Source organism: Elgaria multicarinata, chromosome 5 (genome assembly GCF_023053635.1).
Source record: "Elgaria multicarinata webbii isolate HBS135686 ecotype San Diego chromosome 5, rElgMul1.1.pri, whole genome shotgun sequence".
Taxonomy (NCBI): domain Eukaryota; kingdom Metazoa; phylum Chordata; class Lepidosauria; order Squamata; family Anguidae; genus Elgaria; species Elgaria multicarinata.
The window spans coordinates 99,221,532-99,247,221 of record NC_086175.1 but is presented as its reverse complement, the minus strand read 5'-3'; the positions used below and the strand labels follow the sequence as shown (position 1 = coordinate 99,247,221).

The 25,690-nt window shown below is 40.5% G+C and overlaps 1 protein-coding gene across 2 annotated transcripts; it reads right to left on the bottom strand.

Annotated features, from left to right (window-relative positions):
- Positions 1–1,545: 1,545 nt before the first annotated feature.
- ZBTB11 (zinc finger and BTB domain containing 11) lies at positions 1,546–23,165 on the bottom strand. Of its 2 annotated transcripts, none has more exons than XM_063126868.1 (11): positions 22,541–23,165; positions 18,777–19,012; positions 17,747–17,978; positions 16,022–16,854; positions 14,712–14,891; positions 13,500–13,733; positions 12,412–12,556; positions 10,722–10,839; positions 6,224–6,382; positions 2,892–3,067; positions 1,546–2,300 (listed from the first exon to the last, which is right to left on the bottom strand). In XM_063126868.1, exons 1-11 carry the CDS (start codon positions 22,848–22,850, stop codon positions 1,789–1,791), a joined length of 3,135 nt encoding a protein of 1,044 aa, XP_062982938.1. In that variant the 5' UTR covers positions 22,851–23,165; the 3' UTR covers positions 1,546–1,788. The 2 variants fall into 2 exon arrangements, with proteins under 2 accessions (XP_062982938.1, XP_062982939.1); XM_063126869.1 differs by lacking the exon at positions 22,541–23,165 and adding an exon at positions 20,932–21,037.
- Positions 23,166–25,690: the final 2,525 nt, after the last annotated feature.

Sequence of the window (25,690 nt, the reverse complement as noted above, 5' to 3'; positions counted from 1 at the left end):
TTCCAGAACATGCTGAAGAACTTACACCAGGACACAGAAGTCTGGACCAAAGCACAGTAGCTAAGTCTTTGCTCCTACTACATCTACTCATAACGGGATTTGCTGTCTCACCATTGCCTTCCTTGAACAGCTGTATTAGATGATCTCCAACCCTCCAGAGCAGATTCTGAGGGTATGCAGGAGGCTACAGATGGGATTGCCCCCCTCCTGGGAGAAAAAACTGCATTCGATTTTGCCCATTCTAAGTAAACACAGTTCTAATAGTAGGTGGAATATTCAAGAAAATTATTTCTGTGATCTAATCCAGGTATTATACAAAGGTTACAGACACTAAGCAATGTTATGTTACCCATTTTGGCAAACTTTCCCATGTAGGTTGATAACAAACCACCTATCTACAATCTACAGAAAACAAATAGGTTCCCACATAGGGTTTCAAATCATTGGTTCTGTATGGATGTTTTGCAGATGCTTATCTAATGTAACTGAAATACACAGGACTAGAGCTTTATGGGGAATGGTTCAATGTATAGCACCACTTATATTCCTTTCACTTGTGTTACAGGGCTTTTGCCTCTCCATTGCAGCCCCCAAAACTCCAGAACACTTTAATGGTGCACGGGGGCTGCAGGGGTTGGGACAGATGTCCCCACCTCTGGTCTGCTGATAGAAGTTGTTCCATTGGCAGAATGGGCTACATAGACGCAACTTAACAAACAAGCTAGTTAGAATACTAGAATGCACTTGTGCGTCTTACTCTCATGAGCCTGATTATTTTTTTAAACTAAGCTTCATATTGAAATAACAAACACAAAAAACCCCAACCCTCCCCCAAGTTTTATTTCATTAATTCACAAGACAGCATATTTTACAAAAAGTAATTCACCAAAACCTGTAGGTTTCAAAAATAACTACTCTTCGTTTTCCTATATACAACACTTATGCCTCAGTTCATTCTTGGTTTATAGTTTTCTTAAATAAAGCATAGTTTCACCAGCTATAAAGTATACAAATATGTTTACTAGTCTCAAGACATGCAATCTTGAAGTATTTCAGGTTATGCAAAAAATTTACATAAGGCAAGAATTTACACTCATTAATACGAGCCAGTTTACCTGCGAGACTGTCTTAACTTAATGTAGGTTGAACTACCGAGGAACTGTACTTAATTACAATGTAAAGATTATGGAAATAGCTTTCTTGTAGAAGTCTTAATACACAAGAAAATTGTAGGTCTACACATCCATGTTTAAAGCTGTGCAGAGATTTAACCAAATAAACATGTCAGAGCCGGACCATCTTACAATAATTCCCATGAACACAATATTCCTCATGATAAGAGTATTTGCGTGTATCAATAGGGTCATAGTTTTAATTCACAATCACACCTGCTGTTCTATGAATGTCAAAATGACTGGCACAGCTCTTTGGTATACCAAACTACCCTACAGAAGAAAACAACTGTATAAAAGTAAACAGATGGAAAAGGAAAACAAATACTACATCATACCTACCTACTATCACACAAATGACTTTATTTTTAGATTATTCTTTTTTTTTCTAAGTGATTACAACTGATGCAGTAGTCTTAATACAAGTCCACGGCTTATCCTGTCGGTCTCTTCAATTTTACTTTTTTAATTACAGAAGCTGGTATTACGTATTCAAGAAACTCAGAACAGGGTGTCGGAATTACTGTTTAATGTAAAAGTCCAGTCATTTAGTACTTTGATATTTGAATGCTGCTTCACCCAGGTAATCATTTTGTGACTTAATAAACATTTGTATTTAGTCCGGATCAGAAACATGCTCTACCTCTACTTCTACAGTTTGAATAGCTTCTGTAACCTCAGTTATTTTCTGTCCCTGTTGTTGTGCCAATACGTAATTGACAACCTGCATGATACTTTGGTCAGAAAGCGTGGAAACAGTTGTGCACTCTTCAGTGGCTGCAACAGCTTCAAGTGTTTCTTCAGTCACTACTACTGTCTCAATCTCTTCAGTACAAACCTCGGTTTCTTGTTCCGGCACATCAGATGTTAAAATACTGATGGCATGTTCAACTTGTGTCCCCTGATTATGAAACTGAAGTGTGTCTTTTTCCAGCATAATTTTACAAGGTACATAATCCCGGTGGAACTTGGTCATATGCTTCCTTAAAGTACGGGCATCTATGTAAGCCTCATTGCATACTGGACAAACATAAGGCCTCTCTCCAGTATGTGACCTCACATGGCGCTTTAGAGAACGTGCATCAGCCCAGGCCACTCCACAAGTCAGACACTCAAAGGGCTTAACACCTATATAACAAAATAAAAAAGAAAGAAGTTACCAAACCTTGAAATGCTGAGAAAAAATTCAAAATTATCACTGAAGAATGGATAACTAGGCAGCATTCCCGCGCTGATACAGTCAGGCCCTCAGATTACAATATAGGACTCATCAAAGGTCCTTTTTTGGCTGATTTGCATTTTGATATATCACTGTGAACAACTTGAATTCTTTCGCATTTGATATTTTGACATAAATGACATGTTTATTAATATTCCAATACAGATTAAAACTCACCTTCCATAAAGATTTAGAGATAAATTATACCTTAAAGACACTGCTCTCTCTGGTACAAGTAGGCAACAAATTTGCACAGACATAAGACAGGGCTGTAGATTTTGAATGACAGTCTCTTCTATCCAATTTTATTTTTTTGATTGTTGGTTTATGTACAGACGTACAATTTATACCCAGCTCATTATTTTTACTGCTCTGTAGACCAGCGCGAACTGGAATGATTTCTCCAATTTAATGTCTTGTAATTTTTTACACTAAACCTTTGTTTTCGTTCATTTTTTAAAACATGGCACTATTTTTAAAACCAAGCTTGTTACATTTACCCTCATGATTGTTCATGTGTCTTCTGTACTCCCGAAGCTGAGTGAATTTTCTCCCACAGTGTTTACAAATACGTTCCAGATTTTGCTTTGCTCTCCCTTTCTTCCCATGAGTGGCTTTTTTGACATGCCTTCTGTACAAAGCCTTCTCATAGAATTCCTTTCCACATACATTGCACCTAAAAAAAAAGTGGGGAAAAATGAGCTGTATAGAAAAGACCTAACAGTATGCTTAACTCTTTTATGAGAGCAGCTTTCACGGTGCAAGTTTTAATCTGGTATTTTAATAGCCTACAACAGCTTTCTCCAACCTAGTGTCCTCCAGGTGTGTAGGTCTGAAACTCCCAGAATTATTAGCTAGCCAATGGCCAGGCTAGCTGAGAATTATGGGAGTTGCAGTTCTATTTATCTGGAGGGCATGATGCTGGTACAGTGATAAAGATTTTTTGGACTGTCACCATTTTTGAAAATGAAGGCAAGTGAAGGTGGGGTGATCTGGTGCTAAAGTGCTAACAGAGTTTTCAGGAAGGCTTACAGGTACTTTGTTTTCAAACTTGAGGATTAAGTGCTTTATATATTGGGGATGAGGAATAGTTTTCACACAGATCAGATTACTTGTCTTCCAAGTATGCTATACTAACCATATTCCTCATCCTACTCACATGATGCATCTGTTTCTTGATCCCTGAAGGTGAGCACCCTGTAAACTAGATAATCACAAATTGTATTCTTCTATTATATGGACTAATCTGTTGAAGACGTTTGGATCTAAAAAGAATTATGTCTTTGTGAAGGGGGTTGTTGGAGTATCTCCAGGGCATTACACATATAGGAAGGCACCTTTAACATATTAAAAGAAAAATCTTAAATACAGTGGATAAGCAAAATAGTTCTAGTTCCATGTTCAAATTTTACCTTAACCAGGAATTCACTAGGTGGCCTTCTGCAAGCCACTATTTTCTTAGCCTCATTTTCCCATCTGTACTACGAGAATAACAATATAAGTCTACCTTACAAGGATGTTGTATGGATTGCTAAGAATGTATGTGAAGACTTCGAATAACAGAAATGTATTCCAGGGCTATGTTCACAAACAATTTACAAATGCCCATATATAAAAGCATTACCAGTACTTTACATGTTGAAAAACATTTGGAAAGTTATAATGCCATCATACAATTTAAAAACATAAGAGCCCTGCTGAATCAGTCGAAGAGTCTATAGTTCAGTATACTACTACCAACACTGACCAAACAAGACACTTCCAGGAAGTTCACAGCAGGGCAGGAATGGAAGACAAACCCACCTCCGCAACTGGTACTTAAGAGGAATGCAGCCTCAGAGTCTGGTGGGTCCATTCAGCTATCATAGCCAGTACCCACTGATAAATAATTAAATGAATTTGTTCAATCCCATTTTCAAGCCATCATTGCCCATGGCCATCACCACATCTTGCAGTAGCAAATTATGCATTTATGAAATACGTTTTTTCTGTCCTGAATCTACTGCCAATCAGTTTCACTGGATGACCCTGAGTTCTAATACCGTAAGAGAGAAAAAAGTTCTCTCCTCAAACGCTGTATACTTTTATAAACCTTTCATACATTTTTTTCTAAACTATAAAGGCCCAAACAGCCTTTTCTCATAGGGAAGATGCTCCTTAAACACTTTGGTTATCCCTTTCTGCACCTTTTCCAGTTCTACAATATCCTTTTTAGATAGAGTGCATCACACAGTATTCTAGATGTAGTCATACCATTGATCTGTATAAAAGCATTATACCACCAGTTATATTTTCAATCATTGTTGGAGTGGATTTTTTCTTTGACACTGCTACAGCACACTGAGTTAACGTTTTCATTAAGCTACCCACCATGATCCCGAGATCTCTTTCTTGTTTAGTTGCTGGCACTTCCTATCCCATCAGTGCATATGTAAAATGAGGGTATTTTTACTCCTATATGCATCACTTCACACTTACATTGAACCTAGTTTGCCATTTAGTATTCTATTTACAGAGTATGAATGGAATACCTTTTGGAGCTCTTCACATTTCACCACCCTGAATAATTTGGTGTCATCTGCACCTTGACAAATCTCACTGCAATTCCTGATAGTTTAGGAACAAATTAAATAGCACTGGATTCTTTGTGGACCCTAATTACATCCCTCCTTTCTGAAAAATGTCTGTGCTCCTAGTTCCATTACTGTTCTCTCCTGGTCTTTAACGTGTGCATAATTTTGGTCCTTTTATTTGATATTTAACACTGCATTTTATTGTCACAATATATATTTAAAATATAAGCTGCTTTAGAAAGTTAGTATGAAAAGTGGGGTATTAATCAAATAACAAGACCTTCAGCTCTTGGGCAGTGTAGAAATGTAATAAATAAATAAAATACTTTAACCATTTACTGGCCCATAAGAGGACCTGTCTTTGTATTCCATGATTGCCAAGTGTATTAAAGAGCTTCTGTCAGAAATGTTTTGGAAGTGCAAGTAATATAGGTCAGTATTCAGTGTCATTCCACTAGCACAAATGATGTTGCGCTAGCAGAAACTAGTTCTGAACTATGTGCAAAAGGAAACTCCAACAAAAGTTATGTTTGTGCAACCAGCTGCACACTTGCACAAATGTAATGGACAGCCGCTTGCGAAACGAAAAGATCTGGCAAAGCTCTGCTGATGCTAGTAGAGTTTGTGGAATGACACTGTTGGATACTGCCCATAAAGTCTACTTGAATTAAGAATTCAGCGAAGGTGAGAGTGGGACAATGGTGGTCCTCCAGATATTGTTGGGACGTCAACACCCATCAACTGCAGTCAACACAGGCAATGGCCAGGGATGATGGGAATTGTCACTCACTTCTGAGGAAAGGAAAGTTGAGCTGGCTCAAAGCAAAGCCCTACAAGTTGCTATCAAAGATTAAATACCAGGACTGGAAAAGTATTGTGAGCTTGTTATGAAAAAAACAAAGCTGTCAACTGTCAGGATGGTTGTTGTGGTTATAAAACAAATTGAGCAAATCAAAGAAAGGCTGTTGAATTCTAGAGTTTTGGTCCTCTCATAAATACAGAGGAATTGAGAATGAAGGCATTGCTTAAATACAGGACCAATTGATTATACACAATCTCTTTTACATGCTGAAGTTGAGGCAACAATTGGAATATTTTTTTAAATAAGTCACTCCCCTTGGCTGTGACTCAGCAGGCCATTTAAACATGCACCCCAAAGGTATCATATTAGGCATGAGCAGAATTACAATAAACCCAGACTTGGCCACAGGCCTTTATCATCTGAGTATTCATAGCTTAGACTAGTTAACTTGATTTACCTGTAAGGATCAGTAACAGAATGGGACTTCACATGAGAATACCAATCTTTTTTCCAACTATAGCACTTCCCACAAAATTGGCACTGGAATGGTTTCACACCAAGATGCTTGTTCATATGCTGCCGGAGATCCCGAGGTTCATAGAAACTTTTCTCACATCTGAAATGAAATGCCATGGGATTATACAGTGTGTTGTTAAGTTATTAAGTTATTATTGCATTTATACCCTGCCTTTTTTCTTCCAAGGAACCCAAGGCGGCGTACATAATCCTCCTCTTCTCCATTTTATCCTCACAACAACCCTGTGAGGTGGGTTGGACTGAAAGTCTGAGATTGGCCCAAAGTCACCCAGTCAGCTTCTATGGCCGAGTGGGGACTAGAACCCAGATCTCCCGACTCCCAGTCCGACACTTTAGCCACTACACCACATTGGCTCTCTTGTATCTACATTTGTGGAAGGAACCTACTGTGGAAGTTTATTAACGTGGGATCATATTTCTACATGCAGAAATAGTGTTTCATGCCTGAAAAATAATCTCCATTGAATAGATAAGACACTCATTTACTATTTCGCAATATGACACGATTTGCTTTTTACAAAAGTTTGGTGTTCGGCTAATCCTCTACCCTGACATGGCTATGACAAAAAAAGAGTCTGATTTTAAAGCCTAAAACTGTCCACTGTCTACCCCAGAAGTGTTCCCATGCCTTTTACAGACAAGAATTCAACTGTTTTCCTCACTCTTACAGTCATTCACCATCCTCGTATCAACTACTATGCTATCGCAAGTTACATATAACAAGTGATAAGAAATATGACACTAATTCTCTTCTTGCATGAGCCTGCCCATCAGCTGGGTCTTTTCCACATCATCACTGTCAGATGTTGACAGTGTTGTTGCTGCTGTTGCCTTCTCCTGCAACAGCAGCAACAACAACAGAACAATAAGGACTGTGTGAATGTTGAGTGTCAGTTGGAAAAGAAAAATGGGAAATGGAGGTGAGTGGTGGTAGTGTGTCCTACTTGAGCTCCTTACAGATTATAGTATCCTGGAGGGTAGAGCTGGCTGGTGCCCTGAACAAGAGCATTCTTGCTAGGAGACAAGAACACACTGCAACGTTTTGGTACATGTTCCTCTTGTTAATTATTCCCTCTATTAGCAAACTCTGCTAGTGAGTGCAATAGGAATGTAGATAAAACTGGGCCACTGAGAAGTAAGAGGAGTTACCAACCAGGATGCTTAGGGAATTCTGAAATTTGCAGAGGTACAAAAACAAAAATCTTTAGAAAAAACTTAAGGGGCATAAAACCCCAACCTCAAAATAGTCCAGAGAGGACTGAAAATAATCTGTGGCCAAAGACAGAGTTGGCTTATCTGAAGCAGAATGAAGCCTCCGTTCAGGCAGCAGATCAGGCCAGGCCTCTGCCTATCTTCCCCCCCCCCCCCATTGGATCGCTGCTGCCGCCAACTTTCCTACCAACCACAGCAATAATGTTGGTCTTCAGGCTCGCAATACAGCCTCGCTTAGTTGCTGCTATATTTGCAGCTGTGCTGCTGTGTGTACGTTGCCAGGCCTGCTTCTCTGTCCTGTGTTCCCCACTGCCCACCTGGCCTCAGAATCTACAGAGCCACCTGTGAAAGCTGCTGCATGTGTCTCACCACTCAGGGTGCCTTTGTTTTTCTGTGCAAAGTCCAGCATGCTGCCAGAGAGAAGAGAGAGATGGAACTAAACTTCAGTCTCTCCTCCCTCTTGCACAGCACCAGAGTCTGGATGAGGAAGAAAAAGGGAAGGGAAAGGAACAAAACAGCAGCTCGATGTGGCACAAGCGATCCCCCTCTTCAACACCAGGCCTGCTGGCCAAGTGGAGTGCACATATTCAGAGGCTCTACACAGTACACAAGGCACAGCGAGACTCCTGACAAGCAAGAAGTAGGGGAGGCTCAGCAAAAAGGCGTGTAGAGGCTTGGGCAGCAGCGTCATGAGGATTAGCTTGCCTTGAGTTGGGTACAGATGAGCAGCAAAAGAGCAACTGCACTGCACATGCCCTGAAGCATATACATTAAGTATTGTATGATCTATAAATATTAATCAACCTCATCAAATGAACGGCAAAATATATAGGTGTTTTAAAATTTAATCATAAAAATCTAGCTTATCCCACTTTAAATGTGTGTTCTTAGGGAAAGGGTTAGAATGAAGAAACATTTTTAAAAATATTGCTGATATGAAATCAGTGGTATGTATATTTGAAAAGTTACCTAGCTGTTTGAATGTATACATTCCTGCAACCCTTCATATTCTAAGTAGTCTGCTGAGTTTTCCCCAATATTTATTTATTTATTAAATTTATATACCACCCCATAGCCGAAGCTATGGTTTGCAAAATTTAAAAACAGTGAACATTAAAAAATTATACAAAATTTAAAACCATCAAAAGTATAAAAACAACAGTATAAAACAACAGTAACCATTTAAACAACATGTGTCCCCCCCCCCACAAGACTTTAATTGTATGTGTTCGATCCACAAAGTGACCCAGTTCACATGATCAAACAAGCCACTGTGGCTTAAATAAGCATCACTGTGAACAGGATGCTTTAATAAGCCATGGTGGCTTATTTTAATCCCCAGCATGTGCTGGTGCATACCAAGAACCATTTCTTAATTACCTGCCTGGGCTTACGTTATCATGATGTCCGAACCTGGGTTGGCATGGCTTGTTTGTGGGGGAAACAACCCTCAAATAACTCTACAACAGGTCATTGTTTGATCATGTGAACTCTCCCAGTGTAACTGAACAGGATGCATAAACAGTAACAGTGGAATCCTATGCATGTCTACCAAGAGGTAAGCCAAACTGAATTCAATGGCACTTTCTCCCAGAAAAATGGGTAGAGGATTGCAGCCTAAAAGAAATAAAGTATTATCTATATCAAATCACTGGCTTGCATGTTAAAAAGTTACATAGCTGTTTGAAATTAAATATAAACTGGTTCACTTTATAATCTGTATAGATCATCTGTCCCCATTTCTGCTGCTGTTTTTCTAATTCTCTCACACACACACCACCCCTTTCCAATGTTCATTTCCAATATTTAATCCAAGGAATGTTACTTTGAACAGGAATAAAAGGAAGTCTAGTAGTGATAAGGAGCTAAAAACTGCATGGAGAGAGGGTAGAAAGAAGATAGCAAAAGTTAATTTCAGTGAAGGTAGTAAAAAGCTGCTTGCGGTGTTTAGGATCCCCTTATATACTCCAAACCATCTTATTAGTTGATATTGGAGTTGTAAGCAATACACAACTCTCTAGATCATTGTCTAAGTACGTCCAGAGTGTGCATTTTTATGCAGAACTTTTTCTTCGCCCCTTTTAATGTGCCTTTAGGAAGTGAGGATGTGGAAATGTAAATCAGCCTTTTGTCCTCCTCCTGAAAATATGCCCCCACTCCATTGCTATAAACTTTTTAAAATAAAAATAAATCCTAAAAACCAGTTTACATACTCTTCTCTGAGCTTTGTAGCTCTCGCTCTCTCTTATTACTGAATCACCTTTAAAACTTCTTGGCAGTTCTCCACACTATAGCCAAATAGGACACCATCCCACTATTCCAGCACAGGACCGGAATAACTGCAAGACACCAGCTCCCTGAGGAAGCGTGTTTAGGGTTGTTGCCTTTTGTGCCTTACAGCAGTGTGAAAAGGGGGGGGGGATTTAATAGTGATGTTTCTTTCACTTCTTGACCATCATGCAAAATATGAAGGCATATGAATGGGGCAAATGAGGAGCAAAATGATGTTGAATTATTAGTATCCATTTAAAGAGATGGTTAGTATCAGTTTTTAAGATATGCCGCACAATCCAATACACCTTTATTAAGAAGTTAGTCCCATTATGTTCTACTAGGCTTACTTCCAGGTAAGTGTGCATAACTCTAGGTATTCCCAACCAGAATTTGGAGGTATAGGACTTTTTTTGTCTAAACATGCATAGGATTGCACCCTTAGGTGTCTTCTCAGGGTCAGCTTACATGGGGAGGACACCATTTCATGGTTCACCTCAGGCAGCAAAATGTCTTGGGCTAGCCAAAGAATACCAAGTGTCTGACTGAGGGGCAAAGGAACTGAGAGGGAGGGAAATGGAATGGAGTATCCTGGGGAAAAACATGACTGGCTGGAACCCTGGACAGGAGTACCCCACATTGTAATATTTTGTTGCAGGTCCGACTTGTAATAGTGCTAAATAAAAATTAGACATTAAGTGACAAATATGAAGAGTGCTGTTCACTGATTTCCTTAGAGCTATTGGAAAGTTTGTACTATTTTAACAACAGAACAAGCTTCCATAAAAGTTATTTCCTTATCCACTTTTGGCTTTCTTCAGTGAAAGTAACACAGGAATTAATTTTGATACCTGATGAGAAAAATCTGTTGTGCTCTTTAACGCTTCTAAAGCCATAAAACATCTTTAACGCTTCTAAAGCCATAAAATACTTACTGGGTACATTGATATCCACGAATTTCAGGTTTTGGTTGGTGTTTCTTTATGTGCTTACTAAGTCCTGAAGCTCTATGGAAAGACTTTCCACAGTGGGAACAAAAGTATTTTGATTCTCCTGATAAGAAAAGAATGGCAATGTCTTTAATGAACACTACTTCATAAGACATAGGAATAATTACACTCAATGTCATGCAAAAGTAGAATTACTCACACATTAAATATAAAACAATTAATTTTATATGCTCAGGAAAGTGGAATATTATGAGTGATCATTAAACTAACATCAGAGGCAGCAAGGAGGAGGTAGTTGAGAAAAATGGGGCAGACAGACATAACAGGCTGAAGGAAATGGCAGAGGAAGAGAGAGATATTGAAGCTTAGGAGGGATAGGCCATGAGATGGAGGGGTTATTGAGCAGTGGATACTCCTGAAAAAAATGTACATTGATGGTGCTATATAAATAAATAAATAATAATAATAATAATAATAATAATAATAATAATAATAATATGGCTGGATAGAATCTTAGCGAAGAATGGAGAGAGAGAGAGAGAATGGCAGAAAGAAATTAAACAGCATTGGAGTGAGCCTATGAAAAGACACAAATAGAAGCTCTAGGTGTTCACCCAGTGCTAGGTATATGTGATGTTTTTATACAAATGTGAAGCATGAGAATTTTACAAACCAATTAGAAATAAAACTCAGACCTTTTACCTCCGCCATGGAAACTATAGGTTCTGCTCAATTATAATTCACCCACTCCTCATTCCAGACACTGGGTAAGCTGCTGTAATGTCAGATACTGCTTCTAAACTTTCTCATTGGTTTGGGTGGGGGTGGGGGGGTAGTCAATGAAAGATCAGCATAGTCATATGTAAAACAAGAAACGACCTTGCCTGAAAAAATTCTCACATCACAAAATACTACAAATAGCTGAGACTGTGGGAAAAGGGATTAGAAAGGAGATGAAGAAAAAGCTTCATGCCTGTTCCAGGGGCAAATGGCTGACAAGTGCTGTTGGTGGTAAAGAAAAATAATGTATTATTTCTATCTTCTGCTGATTCAGAAATGTTAAAACAATATTAATATGCAGGGAGGGGCCATAGTGCAGTGTGACAGAGCAGATGCTTTGCATGCAGAAGGTGCCAGGTTCAACCCCCAGTTTCTCCAAGTAGGGCAAGGGGAAAAATCTCACTTGAAACCCTGGAAAGCCGCTGCCAGTCAGTGTCATAGAATCATAGAATAGTAGAGTTGGAAGGGGCCTACAAGGCCGTCGAGTCCAACCCCCTGCTCAATGCAGGAATCCACCCTAAAGCATCCCTGACAGATGGTTGTCCAGCTGCCTCTCGAAGGCCTCTGGACTAGATAGACAATGGTCTGACTCAGTATAAGGCAGTTTCCTATTTTCCAGTTCTAATATGCAGTAAATGTGAAACAGACAATACTAAATTTCACATAGTGGTTCAGTGTAACCAGCCCAATATTTGCCATAGGAGGACTCTAATTGCCAAGCTCCCTGCCCAAAGGCAGGTAGAATGCTGGATTTCAATGACTGATCTGAAATCACTAGCCAAATATTTGGTTACAGTTTGCAGTTTAGTATTCTCAGTTTATACATTCTTGAAAATTAAGTGTATAATTCTTGCATTAAATAAATAAATAAATAAAACGAGTCTGTATCATTTACCTGTGTGAATGCTTACATGCTCCTGAAGGCTTCTTTTTGTGACAAAGGACTTATCACACAATTCACATTTAAACTGCTTCTGCGCCTCATGGAGTGCAAGATGCATCTTTAAACCATGTTTGTAGGTAAATGCCTTTCCACAAATCTATATAAGATAAAATTGTCAGAGAACGTCAGTGTCCTTCCAAACAGACAACAACATACTAGGATGAAGGAAGGTTTGCTGAACATGCTTGCATTGCATAGTCAGGAAGTAGCTACAATTTTCTTTTTCGGATCCTAGCAGTTTTAAAGCAAAATAAACTAGATCATTTGGAAGGGGATAAGCTCTGTACCAGCAGAAATACTTTAACATTCCAAACTTTCTCGAACGGCCAATTTTAATTTCAAATCTGAAATTACAAAATGGCAAAAATGGAGCACATGGCAATTAAACCCCAATACCTATAGTATATCTACAAAAATAATAGGAAGTTTTTATAATGTACACAAAAGGCAGCTAAAGCCAAACTCAATTGTGTGTGCTGAACACATTATCCACTTATGTACTGAAAGAACAGTTTAGTTATCCGGAGCCAATGCTAAAAATTCCGAAGACCCTGGGTTTCAATTTAAATCAGTGAAAAAAAGGAGGTTACTGATATTAATAGTATCCATATTTTTAAAGTAGTGCAGAGCACAGATTCTAGCTACAAAAAGGGTTCCATAGCTTAATGTTAAAGCTTTTCAAGGTCTGGGCTACACTAAAAATATTTCCATCCATTTTTCCTCCTTTAATTTAGGAACCAAAAGGCTAAATCCAATGTAAGTCCACTCACACGGTGGGAGCTCCCATTCCCCTACTCCCACCCCACAGTTCCCCACATACCCTCAAATCTATTCCAGAGGGCCCCTCAATCTACCAGCAATGGCCATTCCACTGGTAGAAGGTGACTGTTGAATACAGTCCAATATATTATTAAAAGTTCTGTTACTTTCCAATAGTAATTGACTAAATATAAAATAATCTCAGCTTTAAGTTACATGGCTTAAATATTGTAAGAGTTACATCAAAAAGGTGAGGACATCCAAGTTTTACTCTTTTTTACCTTACATGCATGTGGCTTTACACCTGTATGTTTCAACATATGGATTCTCAGAGAGTAGAGTTTAGGTAAGCTTCTTCCACATATATCGCAGATAAACTCCCGTTTAGTTCTGCCCTTCACAGCTGCACCACTTTCTTCTATACTAGCAGTTGCAACAGTCACTTCATTTTTTCGGGTATGACGAACAAGATGAGCTCGCAATGAGGCACCGTACTGAAACTCTTTTTTGCAAAGCTAAGGAAACAATAATGTGTATTCATTTCTCACAAAAAATCTGTTGTTTTAAAAATCTGTTATTGTAATAGAGGCTATTACAATTTTGTAAATGCAAGAGTTATTTCCATGTCTGCCTATCTTCTATTGGTAATGTATGACTATCAATGTGTAGGTCTGGCTTTCAGAGAGATCTGGAATTCTAAATAATCTGTCCCAATTCAGACATATTTCCAGTTCATAAACTTGAATGGCTACCACATTTGCCATGTAATGATCCAAGATCTGGGGACTATAAAAGATTATCTGACTGAGGGACTGAAACATATGGAAGAGTAGAATCATAGAATAGCAGAGTTGGAAGGACCTATAAGGCCATCAAGTCCAACCCCCTGCTCAATGCAGGAATCCACTCTAAAGCATACCTGACAGATAGTTGTCCAGCTGCCTCTAGAATGCCCCTAGTGTGGGAGAGCCCACAACCTCCCTAGCTAGCTGGTTTAAGAGTTTAAGTTGGAATTGTTACCTTGTTTTAGAAACCACTCTGGGAGACTATCAAAACATTAAATACCAAATACATTATTGAAAGTAAAACAATGAGAAGGGTTCCTAAAAAAGAAGGCAATGCACCTATACAAATAGTGCTTCCTGGGGCAGTTCTGGATTGTACACAATAAATGCATAGATCAGCAGTCTGCTGCTCCCAGACTGTGGAATGGCCTGCTGGAGGAGACTCGTCAACAACTTAACAGTCTAGTAGCATTTAAGAAAGCTATTAAGACTGATCTCTTCAGGAAGGCCTATCCAGTGTAATTTTAGGATGTTTTTAAACTGATTTTAGGAAGTTTTAACAATGTATATTATGCTTTAATTCAGTTTTATATATTTTATATTTACTGTTGTTCCCCACTTCGATCAAAATGGAGAGGCGGTTAAGAAATAAATTATTATTATTATTATTGAAGTGTTTGCTCAAAGTACATTTTAAAAGCAGCTTACTGGGCATTTATAATTTTTCGTCCTTTCATGCTTCAGTGTGTGCATTATAAGAGCATAACGTCTCTGAAAAATCATTCCACATTCATTGCATTTGTGCTGAGCTTCTGTCTCACTGTGTTCTGTAGTCTCTCTCTTGGGCTGCTTCATCTTTTTGCCTCTTTGCACCAGCTTCATGGCAACCTAATAAGAAAATTGCTAATTAAAATTAACATTACATAGGCAGAAAACAGTCAAATCAATGACATGACAAAAGCAAAGGAGGAGCATTATACACAACCAAATTATTTTTAAAATATATGTCAGAAGTTTATTTATTTATTTATTTAGAATATTTATATACTGCTCCCCATTGAAAAATTTCGGAGTGGTGTACAAGGTAAAATGCAAATAAAAACAGAATGAAAACAGTTAAAACGAAATTTAAAAGAAGCAATAACAGTAATCCAAGGCTGCATGTTAGAGAAAGGCTTCATGGAATAAAGATGTTTTCAGGAGGCGCCGAAAGGAGTACAAGGTTGGCGGCTGCCTGACCTGCAGAGGCAGGGAATTCCACAGGAGGGGCACCACCACCACGCTGAAGGCTCTTCCCCTGGTGGATTCCAATCGGAGGATGGATCTATGTGGAACCACCAGGTGAGATAGATATATTTGATCTTTCTCGTAAGACCTACCTACTCAAATTAATTCAGACATAATTTAATACAACATCTGACAGAGCACAATATATAGTTATGCATTAAGAGCCACCTAGAAGTGAAGCTACTATTAATGTTTTCTGCTACCAAACCACTCAAGTGTATTTATTGACTGTGCTTCTTTTAATATGTCTTTTACAAATTAATTCAGAGGTTCTCAAACACTATTGCAATAAGCTCCCTCAAACGAAGAAACACATGAGTTAAGCTTCAAATGAACCTAAGACAAAACAAATATGAGCTTGTTCTTGTCTCGGGCATAGTGTAAGCTGTATGGATCAACTGAAAAGGGGAGGGTGGTGGTCCCAAAGGCCATGGCAGAGCCAGTAAGACCATACAGTCTATATCAGTCACCTTGTTACTGTGTCTGGAGGAAAGAACCAGATTCATATCCTACCATATTAACATCAGGCCATATTCCTAGTGGGAAGAGATACTGGAGTGCTGGTACCTTCCTGAGGAACTGTTTTCAGCCCCATAGGAAGGCCTGCCACCCTACATGCTCAATACTGATAAATGCTTGCAACTACAAGACTTTTTAAGCTGTTCTGTGGACATATAGAAATTTTATTTTAAATTTTGGACTAAGATTTTTCTTTTAGCAACTTTTCATACCTGCTGGATAGCTGATTTGGTGGCTGGCTTTCTATTCTGCAATTTCTTCTCAATACCCTTGTGCAATCGAATATAGCCACCCTCGCTAACAGAACGCTGGCGAAGTTTGCTTTTATAAGTGTCATCTTGACTGGAAACAGAAGACTCCAACTGTGACTGAGGAATGCTCTGTGCTTTACATGGCCTGCCACGTTTTCGTTTAAGTCCTTCCTGGGAATCTTCAGCGGACACATCTGCATTTGCTTCACTGCTCATATTTTGTTCACCACTTACATTTTCATCTGTATCACTTTCTGCCTGACTGCTGACAACTACTTGCTCTGCTGCTGGAGGCTCAGTCTGCACCTCCGATATAGTCTGATTTGTTGTACATTCTACTGTTTCAACTTTTTCTTCACTTTCAGTTGTTTCGATACTCGTAGAATGCACTGGTGGCTCTGGAGGATTGTCCACAAGAGGCTCTGGAGCTGTTTGCAGTGCAACCTCTGCTGTGGTCATCTCTTCTACATCAGTGCTCGAACATGTTCCATTCACAGTTGCTACTGTATCTTCTGTAGGTAAAAGCTGGTCAGTCCTGTCCACAGGATTTTCTTCGCTTTCATTCTGCTCTAAAAGATTCTGAGCTACCTCTACTACCTGAACATCTCCTTTCTGGTAGACCGTGATTTGTTTATCTTCCATTTGTTTGTGCACATTTTCACAGATTTCCAGGACTTCCGTCATAAGGAGATGCTGAGCCAATTCAGCTACTGCTGCCATGTTACAGAAATCAAAAGTTAACTCTGAGGTATAGGCAAATTCCAGCAGAGGGAGGAAACTGGCCTTGCGAAAACCTGCAACAAATAAGGAAGAATTTAAGAGTTGACACACAATTTATTTCAAGATAAATGACTGTTTGTATTAATTATCAGGTAACTATAATAGTAGCTTCAAATTATATGCACAGTCCTCAGAGGGGATTTTTGGTTTGCAAGAACACACCCTCAGAGCTCTCAAGAGAAAATAAATACAGTTAGGATTAAGCACTGTGGGTGAAGGAGGGAAGGGTGTAGAGGTGCAGCGAAAGGATTCTAGAAACCAGACACCGCATGGCAGAAATGACAAATTGCACTAGAAGCCCTCACAAATAGAAGTTGCCAGCTTTGACCTCTAGTGGAAAAGAGAACTTCTCTTCTCTTTTCTGGACAGGTTATACCAGCAGAAAGAGTAGCTCCGTGTGCCACAGATGAAGGGCCCATAATTCATTTACCTGCTCTTGCTGGTAGGAGAAGCCAAGCAACTGGGCAGTTTGAATCAAGATGCTGCTTGACCCTGATAAACCAGAGTTCTCCAGAACCCTGACTTATCAGGACATCAGTGTTTTATTGATTTGTTGTGTGTGTGGTTAGCTGCTGCAATTTTTATCTGGTTATTTTGATTGATTTTAAATGAACTACTGTTTTTTCAATTGTTGTAAGCCGCCATGGGAAGGCGGCTTACAATTAATATAAATATATTAAATAAATGAAACAAAACAAACCAGTTAAAAGAGATTTGTCAAACTAAATTAGTTGCCTGTCCGTATAAGCAGGCTGCACAACAAATAATGAAATCAAGCACCCAGTCCTCTCAAACGGTTTTTTCAGGTGTGGGGAATAAGCCATTGTATAGCCTTTAAAAAAGACAGCAGTAAATTGTCTATCGTAGACTAGTTTAATAAATGTATATTCTTTATGGTTTGGTTACCTGAAAGATCCACCACAGCTTCATGACTGGAAACAGCTCCTTTTTCGATGAAGAGTTCTCTGAAGTAATCACTATTAGCTGCTAAAATAGATTTGTGTGCTTTGTACACTTCTCCTTCAATAAGCAAAGTAACATCACAAAATTGATTGGAAAGCCGCTGCTGATTCAGTTGGTTCAAGACAGACTGACAGTGCTTTGGGGAAACCTGTTTCACAAGGCCTTTGCTATCAACCTGAAATTAAAAAAAGCAACAAGCAGAGTGCTGTCACGACTGCTCTGTTTGAGTCTCCTTTTTACCTCTTTCTGTAAAGGATTCCAACCTTGTACCCAGTCGGAATATTGCTGCTCACTGGTTCTGTGTTTCACTGACCCTTCCTTGGCCCCACAGCAACCAGCCCAGTACTCTGTGCTCCACTCAAGTCACCCTTTTACTTCATGGCTGCCACCATATATCCCCGTACCTTACCTTAGGTACTTTAAGAATCCAATCCAGTTTATGAAACAAAATAACTTCTATTTAACAATAAGTAAGTTCATGCTGTTTATCAATCTTGTGGTTTCATCTGTTGCAATACTTGTTTGTTACAATACAGTATCTCACGTATCCTTGCCTACTCTACCCACTAGTCAACTCTATCTCCTCCTATTCCCTTTTCCCGAAACAATAAAATGCTGATCCTACTCTGACCTAACCCTTCAGCAGACAAATCCAGACTCTCTCTCACTCTATCAACTTGCCACACACAATTCTCAACTACCTCTAACTGCTAATTGTCATTCAAACACTTGAACCCAACAGCCAATCAGCATTCACGCCAACCTTCCATTCCCTCACTCCCCCTTCCAACAGCATTAACCACTTACCATCCTAAGTCCAAACAGCACTTACATCACAAATAAATAGCAATAAACAGTAAAACATCACCAGTGTTACGACTAATAAATTCCATCTCAATTTCTCACTTATAACAATAGGTAATAAAAATGTGAAATAAACCCTCAGTGCCATATTATATGAAGTGTTACTTACAAATACAAGCTCATGTTTGGCTATTGGTTTCTTTTTCACAGGTTTTGGTGATGTTGCTGGGAGTGACGCTGAGTTACTTATTTCATCGTCTGTTTCATTACTATCTTCATGAGATATTGTGTCTAATCCTAGTTCTTCCAGCATTTCAGAAGGATCTGACAAAGATCTGGAACGATCTAATTTTTCCTGGCATTTGCTACATTCTTTAATATAATCTTTAACTTGCTTTAGAATACCTGAAAGCAGACATTTAAAAACACACACATAGGGTTCATTGATACATTCATGTAGAAAAGGATGGCCTTGCTTTTGCTCTTTCAGATAATATTCAGCAATTATTCAGGAAATTGACAGAATTTGTCTTTTGTTTAAATTGTCTAGTTTAGTTTAGTACTGAATCAAAAGCATAGGGAGTTCCCCAGAACACATGTCTTTATTTTAGACCCATTTCCAAGTCTCATGCCAACTCTGAGAAATGTTCCTGGTTGGCAAGCAAGCCTTGCCCATCAAACTGCTAGGTTTTCTTTCTGTCCCACACCCTAAAATCATGCAAACCATGGCCTGATCCTTCACATTTCATGTTTGCGCATGGTAACTTCGAGGCTCGATTGCTGCAATGTGTTCTACATAGGGCTATCTTTGTGCCTACTCCAGAAACTTCAACTAGTTCAAAATATGGCAGCCAGTTTGGTCACCGGTACACCTAGTGGGGACCATATTAATACCAGTTTTAAAATCTCTTCACTGGCTGCCAATTAGTTTCCGGGCAAAGTATAAAGTGTTGGTTATCACCTTTAAATCCCTACATGGTTTGGGTCAAGGCTACCTGCGTGATCGTCTTCTCCAGTACAATCTGCCCCGCACACTCAGATCCTCTGGGAAGAATCTACTTCAGTCAGCCAAAATTAGGTTAACAGGTATTACCCAGAGGACCTTCTCTTCTGCTGCTCCCAGACTGTGGAATGGCCTGCCGGAGGAGACTCGTCAACTTAACAGTCTATCAACATTTAAGAAAGCTATTAAGACTCTCTTCCGGCAGGCCTATCCAGTGGAATCTTAGGATGTTTTAAAAATGTTTTAGGATGTTTTAACAATGTATATTATGTTTTAATTCAGTTTTATGTACCGTTGATCCCTGCCTCGATCAAAATGGAGAGGCAAGTAAGAAATAAATTATTATTATTACCCCTAACAAATAATCAGCTGGCCTTCTGTCTACATAGCAGTAGGTTTTTATTATTTATTTTATTATTTATTTACAATATTTGTATACTGCTCCACATCCAAAGATTTTGGAGATGTGAACAGCAGAATAAAAACACCATGTTAAAATAATTACTATTTTTTAAAAGAAACAGTTCTGATAAAATGGACTTTTGATAAAATCAAGGAAAGCTTCCCTACCTGATCTCTAAAGGCAGGGAATTAGGAAGGGGATACTACATTGATGGCTCTTCTCCTGGTGGACTCCAGTTGGACCATAGGTCCTTGTGGAACCACCAGGAGCATGCCTTCTGATGACCTCGATGACCGGGCAGGTTGGTAAAGGAGAAGGCGCACTCCCAGGTGTCCTGGTACCAAGTTGTTTAGGGCTTTGTACACTAGTATTAAAACCTGAAACCTGGCCCAGTAGCAAATAGGCAGCCAGTGCAGTTCCCTGTAGAAGAGGAGAGAACTCCAGGATTTACCAATGCTATATGTAATTCATTTGCTTGAAGTTGTTGTCTCTGTGTGTGTGTGTCCGAGCCTAAATATAGGCTTTTAAAAACAAGCTCAAAAGAAAATACTATGTTGGATATAAGAAATATTTTACATTTTTGGTTTTATTATAATATTCTTAATAGTCCTACAACTCCCAGTATTCCCCAGCCAGTCATGGGGAATGCTAGGAGTTGTAGGACTTTCGTTTTTGGCTAAACATGCATAAGATTGTGCCCTTAATGACTTTTTTGTATATCACTGTTGGGTGTCTAGAGGATCTCCAAAATTCTCCTCTCCTCATCAATTGTCATATAATCAAATGAACACATTCCACACTGCATGCCCCTGTATTTGTTTTCAAGAAACAGATTCAGCTGATCTACCTAGCACGTTATCATCTATTTTTATTTGGTCTGAATAGTTATGCCAAAGAAGAATTTTAAAAAGCACTTACAGTCAAGCCCTCTGTTTACTCAGAAAGAAGTGTTGATTTGCATGGAATTTCCAAATACTTAGGATCACCTTCCTCATCTGGAAATAGTAATCTACTTAGATATCCACTGAAATGAATAAAACCTCTGAATGAACACAACTATAATTGGGTTTCTGGCCTAGGAATAATACTGATGTACCTCGCTTACACTGGCATGAAGCTCTTTGAATACCACAAATGCCCTATATAAATACTAAATATTATATTTAAAAGCATGATTCTCCCTTTGGCTGCAATCCTATACACCTTTTGGAGACGGGGTCATTGGGCACATTTGGAATTTTGTGAGTGCTGTGGGTGCTCACAAAACGGCTGCCATGGTGGGCATGGCAGGCCAGTCACAAAACACCCATTTTCCAATGTGATGAAACTAAAAAACAAAACAAAAAGGACTATAGCCGATAACCTAAGAACAAAGCAGAGGTGTGGTCTGAGCTCCAAAACACAAAATCATTCTTCTGAATCTAGGTTTCCGCTCCAGCACCCATTTCAAGAAGGCAAACCAATGACACTTTGAATCAAGTAACTTGGCCAAGAAATTGAGCCACAAGGGGAGAGATGAAGACTGAGACCTAAATGCCTGATCTCTTCTTTGACCCTTAAAGAACAGAAGACCCATTTCACAGGAGGCAACTAGTGATGCTCTAGGAAACACCCCTTTCACTCCCTTCCATGGCCTCTAGCCCCCACCCCAAGATGTTTCTCCCATCCCCAAGCCCTTCAGGATGCTCCCCATGACTTTCTGCCTACCTTTCCCTTTTTTCTAGACAGCTTGGCACACTTCAAAACAAAACACTGTACTCCAGCTACCCATCATTTTTATTTCCTATGAATGTCTCTTGGGCCTAGAAATAAAGATGGTTCTTGAGACCCAGTTGCTTTGCAGCATCCTAGCCTCCCAGGTTTTTTTTTAATGAAAAAAATCTTAAAAAATAAAAACAATGAGGGACAGAGCACTTGGAAGATGTCTGCAGGCATAACATTGGGGACCTCACCTATACATACTTACTTGGGAGAAAGTCCTAATCAACTCCATGGGGCTTCCTTCCAATAGATCTGCTCAGTAGTTTCTAGAGTTCTAAATTGTTTCCAAAGACAGCTAGATACAGCTAGAAATTACTTTCTTTTAATTATAAGGTCTAGCTGTCTTGAGTAGCACACCAACACAATACTCTTCTGTTTAGATTTCTGAACATGCTTAAGAGAACCATTAAATCTGCGCTCCTACCCAGAGATATGCAGATATAATAAACCCCACTGGTTTCGAGGGCACTTCGCGGAAGTGCATCTCAGGACACAGGGAATCCCCCACCCCACTCACTCCTCCCGCTAGCAGTTAGACGCCCCGAGGAGCGCGCCGTCCCTCTCCACCAGGGGCGGCGCTCCTCAAAGGCTGGGCCGGCGGGGGTGTGGCGGGCGAGTCGCGTGTCACTGCGCCGCTGCGAGGCACCTTCGCCCTCGGAGGGAGGGAGGCAGGGAGCCTGCCTGCTCGCTCGCTCGCTCGCCTGCCTGCCACGGCCACTGCCACCTCCCCTACCCCAGCCCATGTTCTCCGTCTCCCTCTCCTCACCTCGCCACCAGTAGCGCCTGGAGAGGCGTTGCCATGTCTGCAGGCGGGTCCGGTGGGAGCCTTCGGGCTCCAGGTGGGCGGCCCGGATGAGGCGGGCGCGGCGCTCGGCCTGCAGCACCACCTCGAGCTCGGCGAAGCGCTGCTGGTCCCGCTGCCGGCGCTGGTAGTAGAGGGTGCCGCCGCGCACCACATAGCAGGCGGCCGCCTTGCGGATCTTGCGCTTGGCGTTGCCTTCGGTGCCCGGCGCGTAAGGCTCGCGTTCGTTGGTCAGGTAGCGCAGGATGGCCAAGTAGCTCTCTTCGCTCGACATGGCCAGGCAGGGGCGGGCAAGGGCCCCCCTTCCCCTTTCTCTCCCCCCCGCTCCCTCAGCGGAGGAGAGAAAAAGGGGGGCGGATAAGCCGCTGGAGGAGGCGAGAGCACGTCGGGGTGGGGTGCGCCCTAGAGCACCCTCAGGAATGAAGGAGGCGCGTGAAAACACTCCGGAGGAGATGGGCCGGGGAGGAAGGCAATGGGAGGGGGGGCGCACAGGTGTAAGGACGAAGACGAACCTGAGCGAGGGAATGGGAAAAGCAAATGGGGACCGAGAGTGGTTGGGGAAGGTCAAACCAAAAAAAGAAGAAAAAAGCCCAAGTCGTCGGGTCTAGAAGGAGCCGGGCCCCAGGGGTGGAACTGGAGTTTCGCAGTCCGCGGCGACGGGTGGGAGGAAGAAGCTCGGGCAGCAGGATCAACGGAAAGACAAAATGGCTGCTGCACAAGCGGAAGTGAGGTCTAGGAAGATGTAGCCTAGCCCTCAGCGCGGGTGAGAGGGGAAGTGGTTTTGGAAGAGCGCCGCCATGTTGCAACCGGGCAAGGGCTGCCAGGCTCTCAGTTTAGTGGCTAGTTTTTCGTAGGCAATGACAGCTGGACGGGGTGGTATCCCCTCCATCTTTGATAAGGGCAAAGGATCCAATTATGCTGCCCGTAAAGTCCCCCCCCCCAAAAAAAAATTAAAGTGACTTTCTTGAAATATGAGTATCGATCTAGCCAGCTTTTAGATTGCAGTTAGGTTATATGTTGGAATAAGTGAAGTTAAATCAGTCTGCCATCATAGCCTAATTCTGAATAGTGGCACAGCAGGAGTTCCCTTCTCAGATCTGAAGGATGCAATTAAGGTTGTACTCCTATGGTGCAATCCTAAATGTTTTTACATACCTGTGGTGCAATCCAGAATGCTTTTACCAAAGACACATTAATTTCAATCGGATTTCTGTTTCAGCTGGTCATTTGAAGAGCTACTACATAACTTGGTATCTTTTCCACTTATTATATTTATTTGTATCCCACCTTTTGTCCAATACTGGGCCGCAAGGCGGTATTACAAAGTTTAAAACATACATTTTAAAACATAGGAAAAGAAATGTTAAAAAAAGTTTAAAATACAGAACAAAATTATAAGTCAGTAGGGGGTGAAAACAAAACAAATAAGGGGACAGGCCCTCGCCTTGGTGTCGCCCCCTTCGGAGGTGACCTCGCTGGTGACAGTTGTTTATTCGTTCAGTCGCTTCTTACTCTTCGTGACTTTATGGACCAGCCCACGCCAGAGCTTTCTGTCGGCCGTTGCCACCCCTAGCTCCCCAAGGTGCCCCCAAAGGAGCCTGCCTCTTAAGCTCCCAGTCCCAAAAAGTTGCTGGAGCTGGGGGTGAGATGGTTGTGCTGGGAGCTTGAGTCTGCTAGGAGGCAGTTGGAAGGTTCTGCAGACTAGGCAAACCCCCAAGGCAGAACAGCAGCCGCTAATGGGCCCCTTGCTTTGTCGGCTTCCTCTCCTGGCTGGATCAGATGGACATGATCCTAGGTAGCAGGAGCTTGCCTCTTAAGCTCCCAGTACCAAAAAGATGTTGCAGCTGGGGGTGAGATGGTTCTCATGTCATCTTTTACACTGTAAACCCGCATGCAGTTATTTCCGTTTTATTGGTATTACATAAGCTGCTGTGCAAGCTTGATTACCTGCAGGACATGGCAAAAATTTATTTAAAATATATATTTACCGCAATTAAAATTATCACCATCAGTGGCAGATAATCACTGCTTGGTAAATAGTTTTGCTTGGCATCTAAGGGATAGTAATGTTGGCACCAGGCAGAATCTCTGGGAAACACACAATCTCTGGGGAAACCACTGATAAAAACGCTGTCTCCTTTTTCATTGTAATCATATTAAACTGCTTGGAGGTTCCTTTGAATTTAGTATAAAATCCTAAGTGAAGATCCAGTTAAGTGTAATATTTAATTATAAAGAACTGAAGCTCAATCTTGCCTAATACCATCCTGGGAATGTATAACTTAACTGAGGTTTGAACACCTTAATTCTGTACCAGGCAATCTAGTTCATTTTTTTAGCCTGGGTCTCTTGTCCACAAGTCAGTTGTAGCAGTGTAAATCCACCAATATCTAGTATGCAGGCTTTGACAGGATTGTATTATAGAAAGTTAAGATATATATGAAATGTTTTAGAAATTGTTAACCATTTGTTTAAAATAAGGAAATAGAATGCTAAAATAGCCAACACACGTGCAATAAAGTTAATTGAACTTTTGGGCTGCATCTTAACCTGTTCCTTAATTTTTAAATCCTTCAAATATATTTCAGGTTTGTATAATTAGCTGCTGGGTTGACACTAAACAATGATATTAAATAAAAATTCCTACTGTTAGACCTCTGTGTCACAAAATGACTCAAGACATCACAAATTTATTCGTTTTAAGTTTTGTCAAATGAATGGTCAAAGTTGAGGGTTTCACTTTTCAATTCACCAAAGGCATGGTGGCAGCGTATTGCAAGACGTTTTTATCCACAACTTAGTATAGGAAGTCTTAGAAGTGGGTCTACACCCACCCTATAAACAGAAGCTAATTTTAAAGTATATTTTCTATCTAGTTACATGGCTTGAGGGGACTCTTCAGGATCATATGCATTCCCCTGTGAAACAAAAATCTCTTACAATACAGTGTTGCTCTCTACTGGATTTGCCCTGAACCTGCTATTTCCACCCATGAAGAATGGGGAGGGTATGTGATCCTAAGTCTTATATCAGAGAAGATACCATCTGAACTGGTCCAAAACATTTCATTTGAAACAGGGTAATAACTGCATGATGTTCAACCACTAGTTCACA

Excerpts from the sequence above, each read along its gene's own strand:
- ZBTB11 (XM_063126868.1), bottom strand. The coding sequence starts at position 22,850 with ATGTCGAGCGAAGAGAGCTACTTGGCCATCCTGCGCTACCTGACCAAC. Across the intron at positions 19,013-22,540 it reads CAGGCGCTACTGGTGGCGAG|GTATTCTAAAGCAAGTTAAA; the intron begins GTGAGGAGAGGG and ends GTCTGCTTTCAG. Across the intron at positions 10,840-12,411 it reads GCATGTAAGCATTCACACAG|GAGAATCAAAATACTTTTGT; the intron begins GTAAATGATACA and ends TTTTCTTATCAG.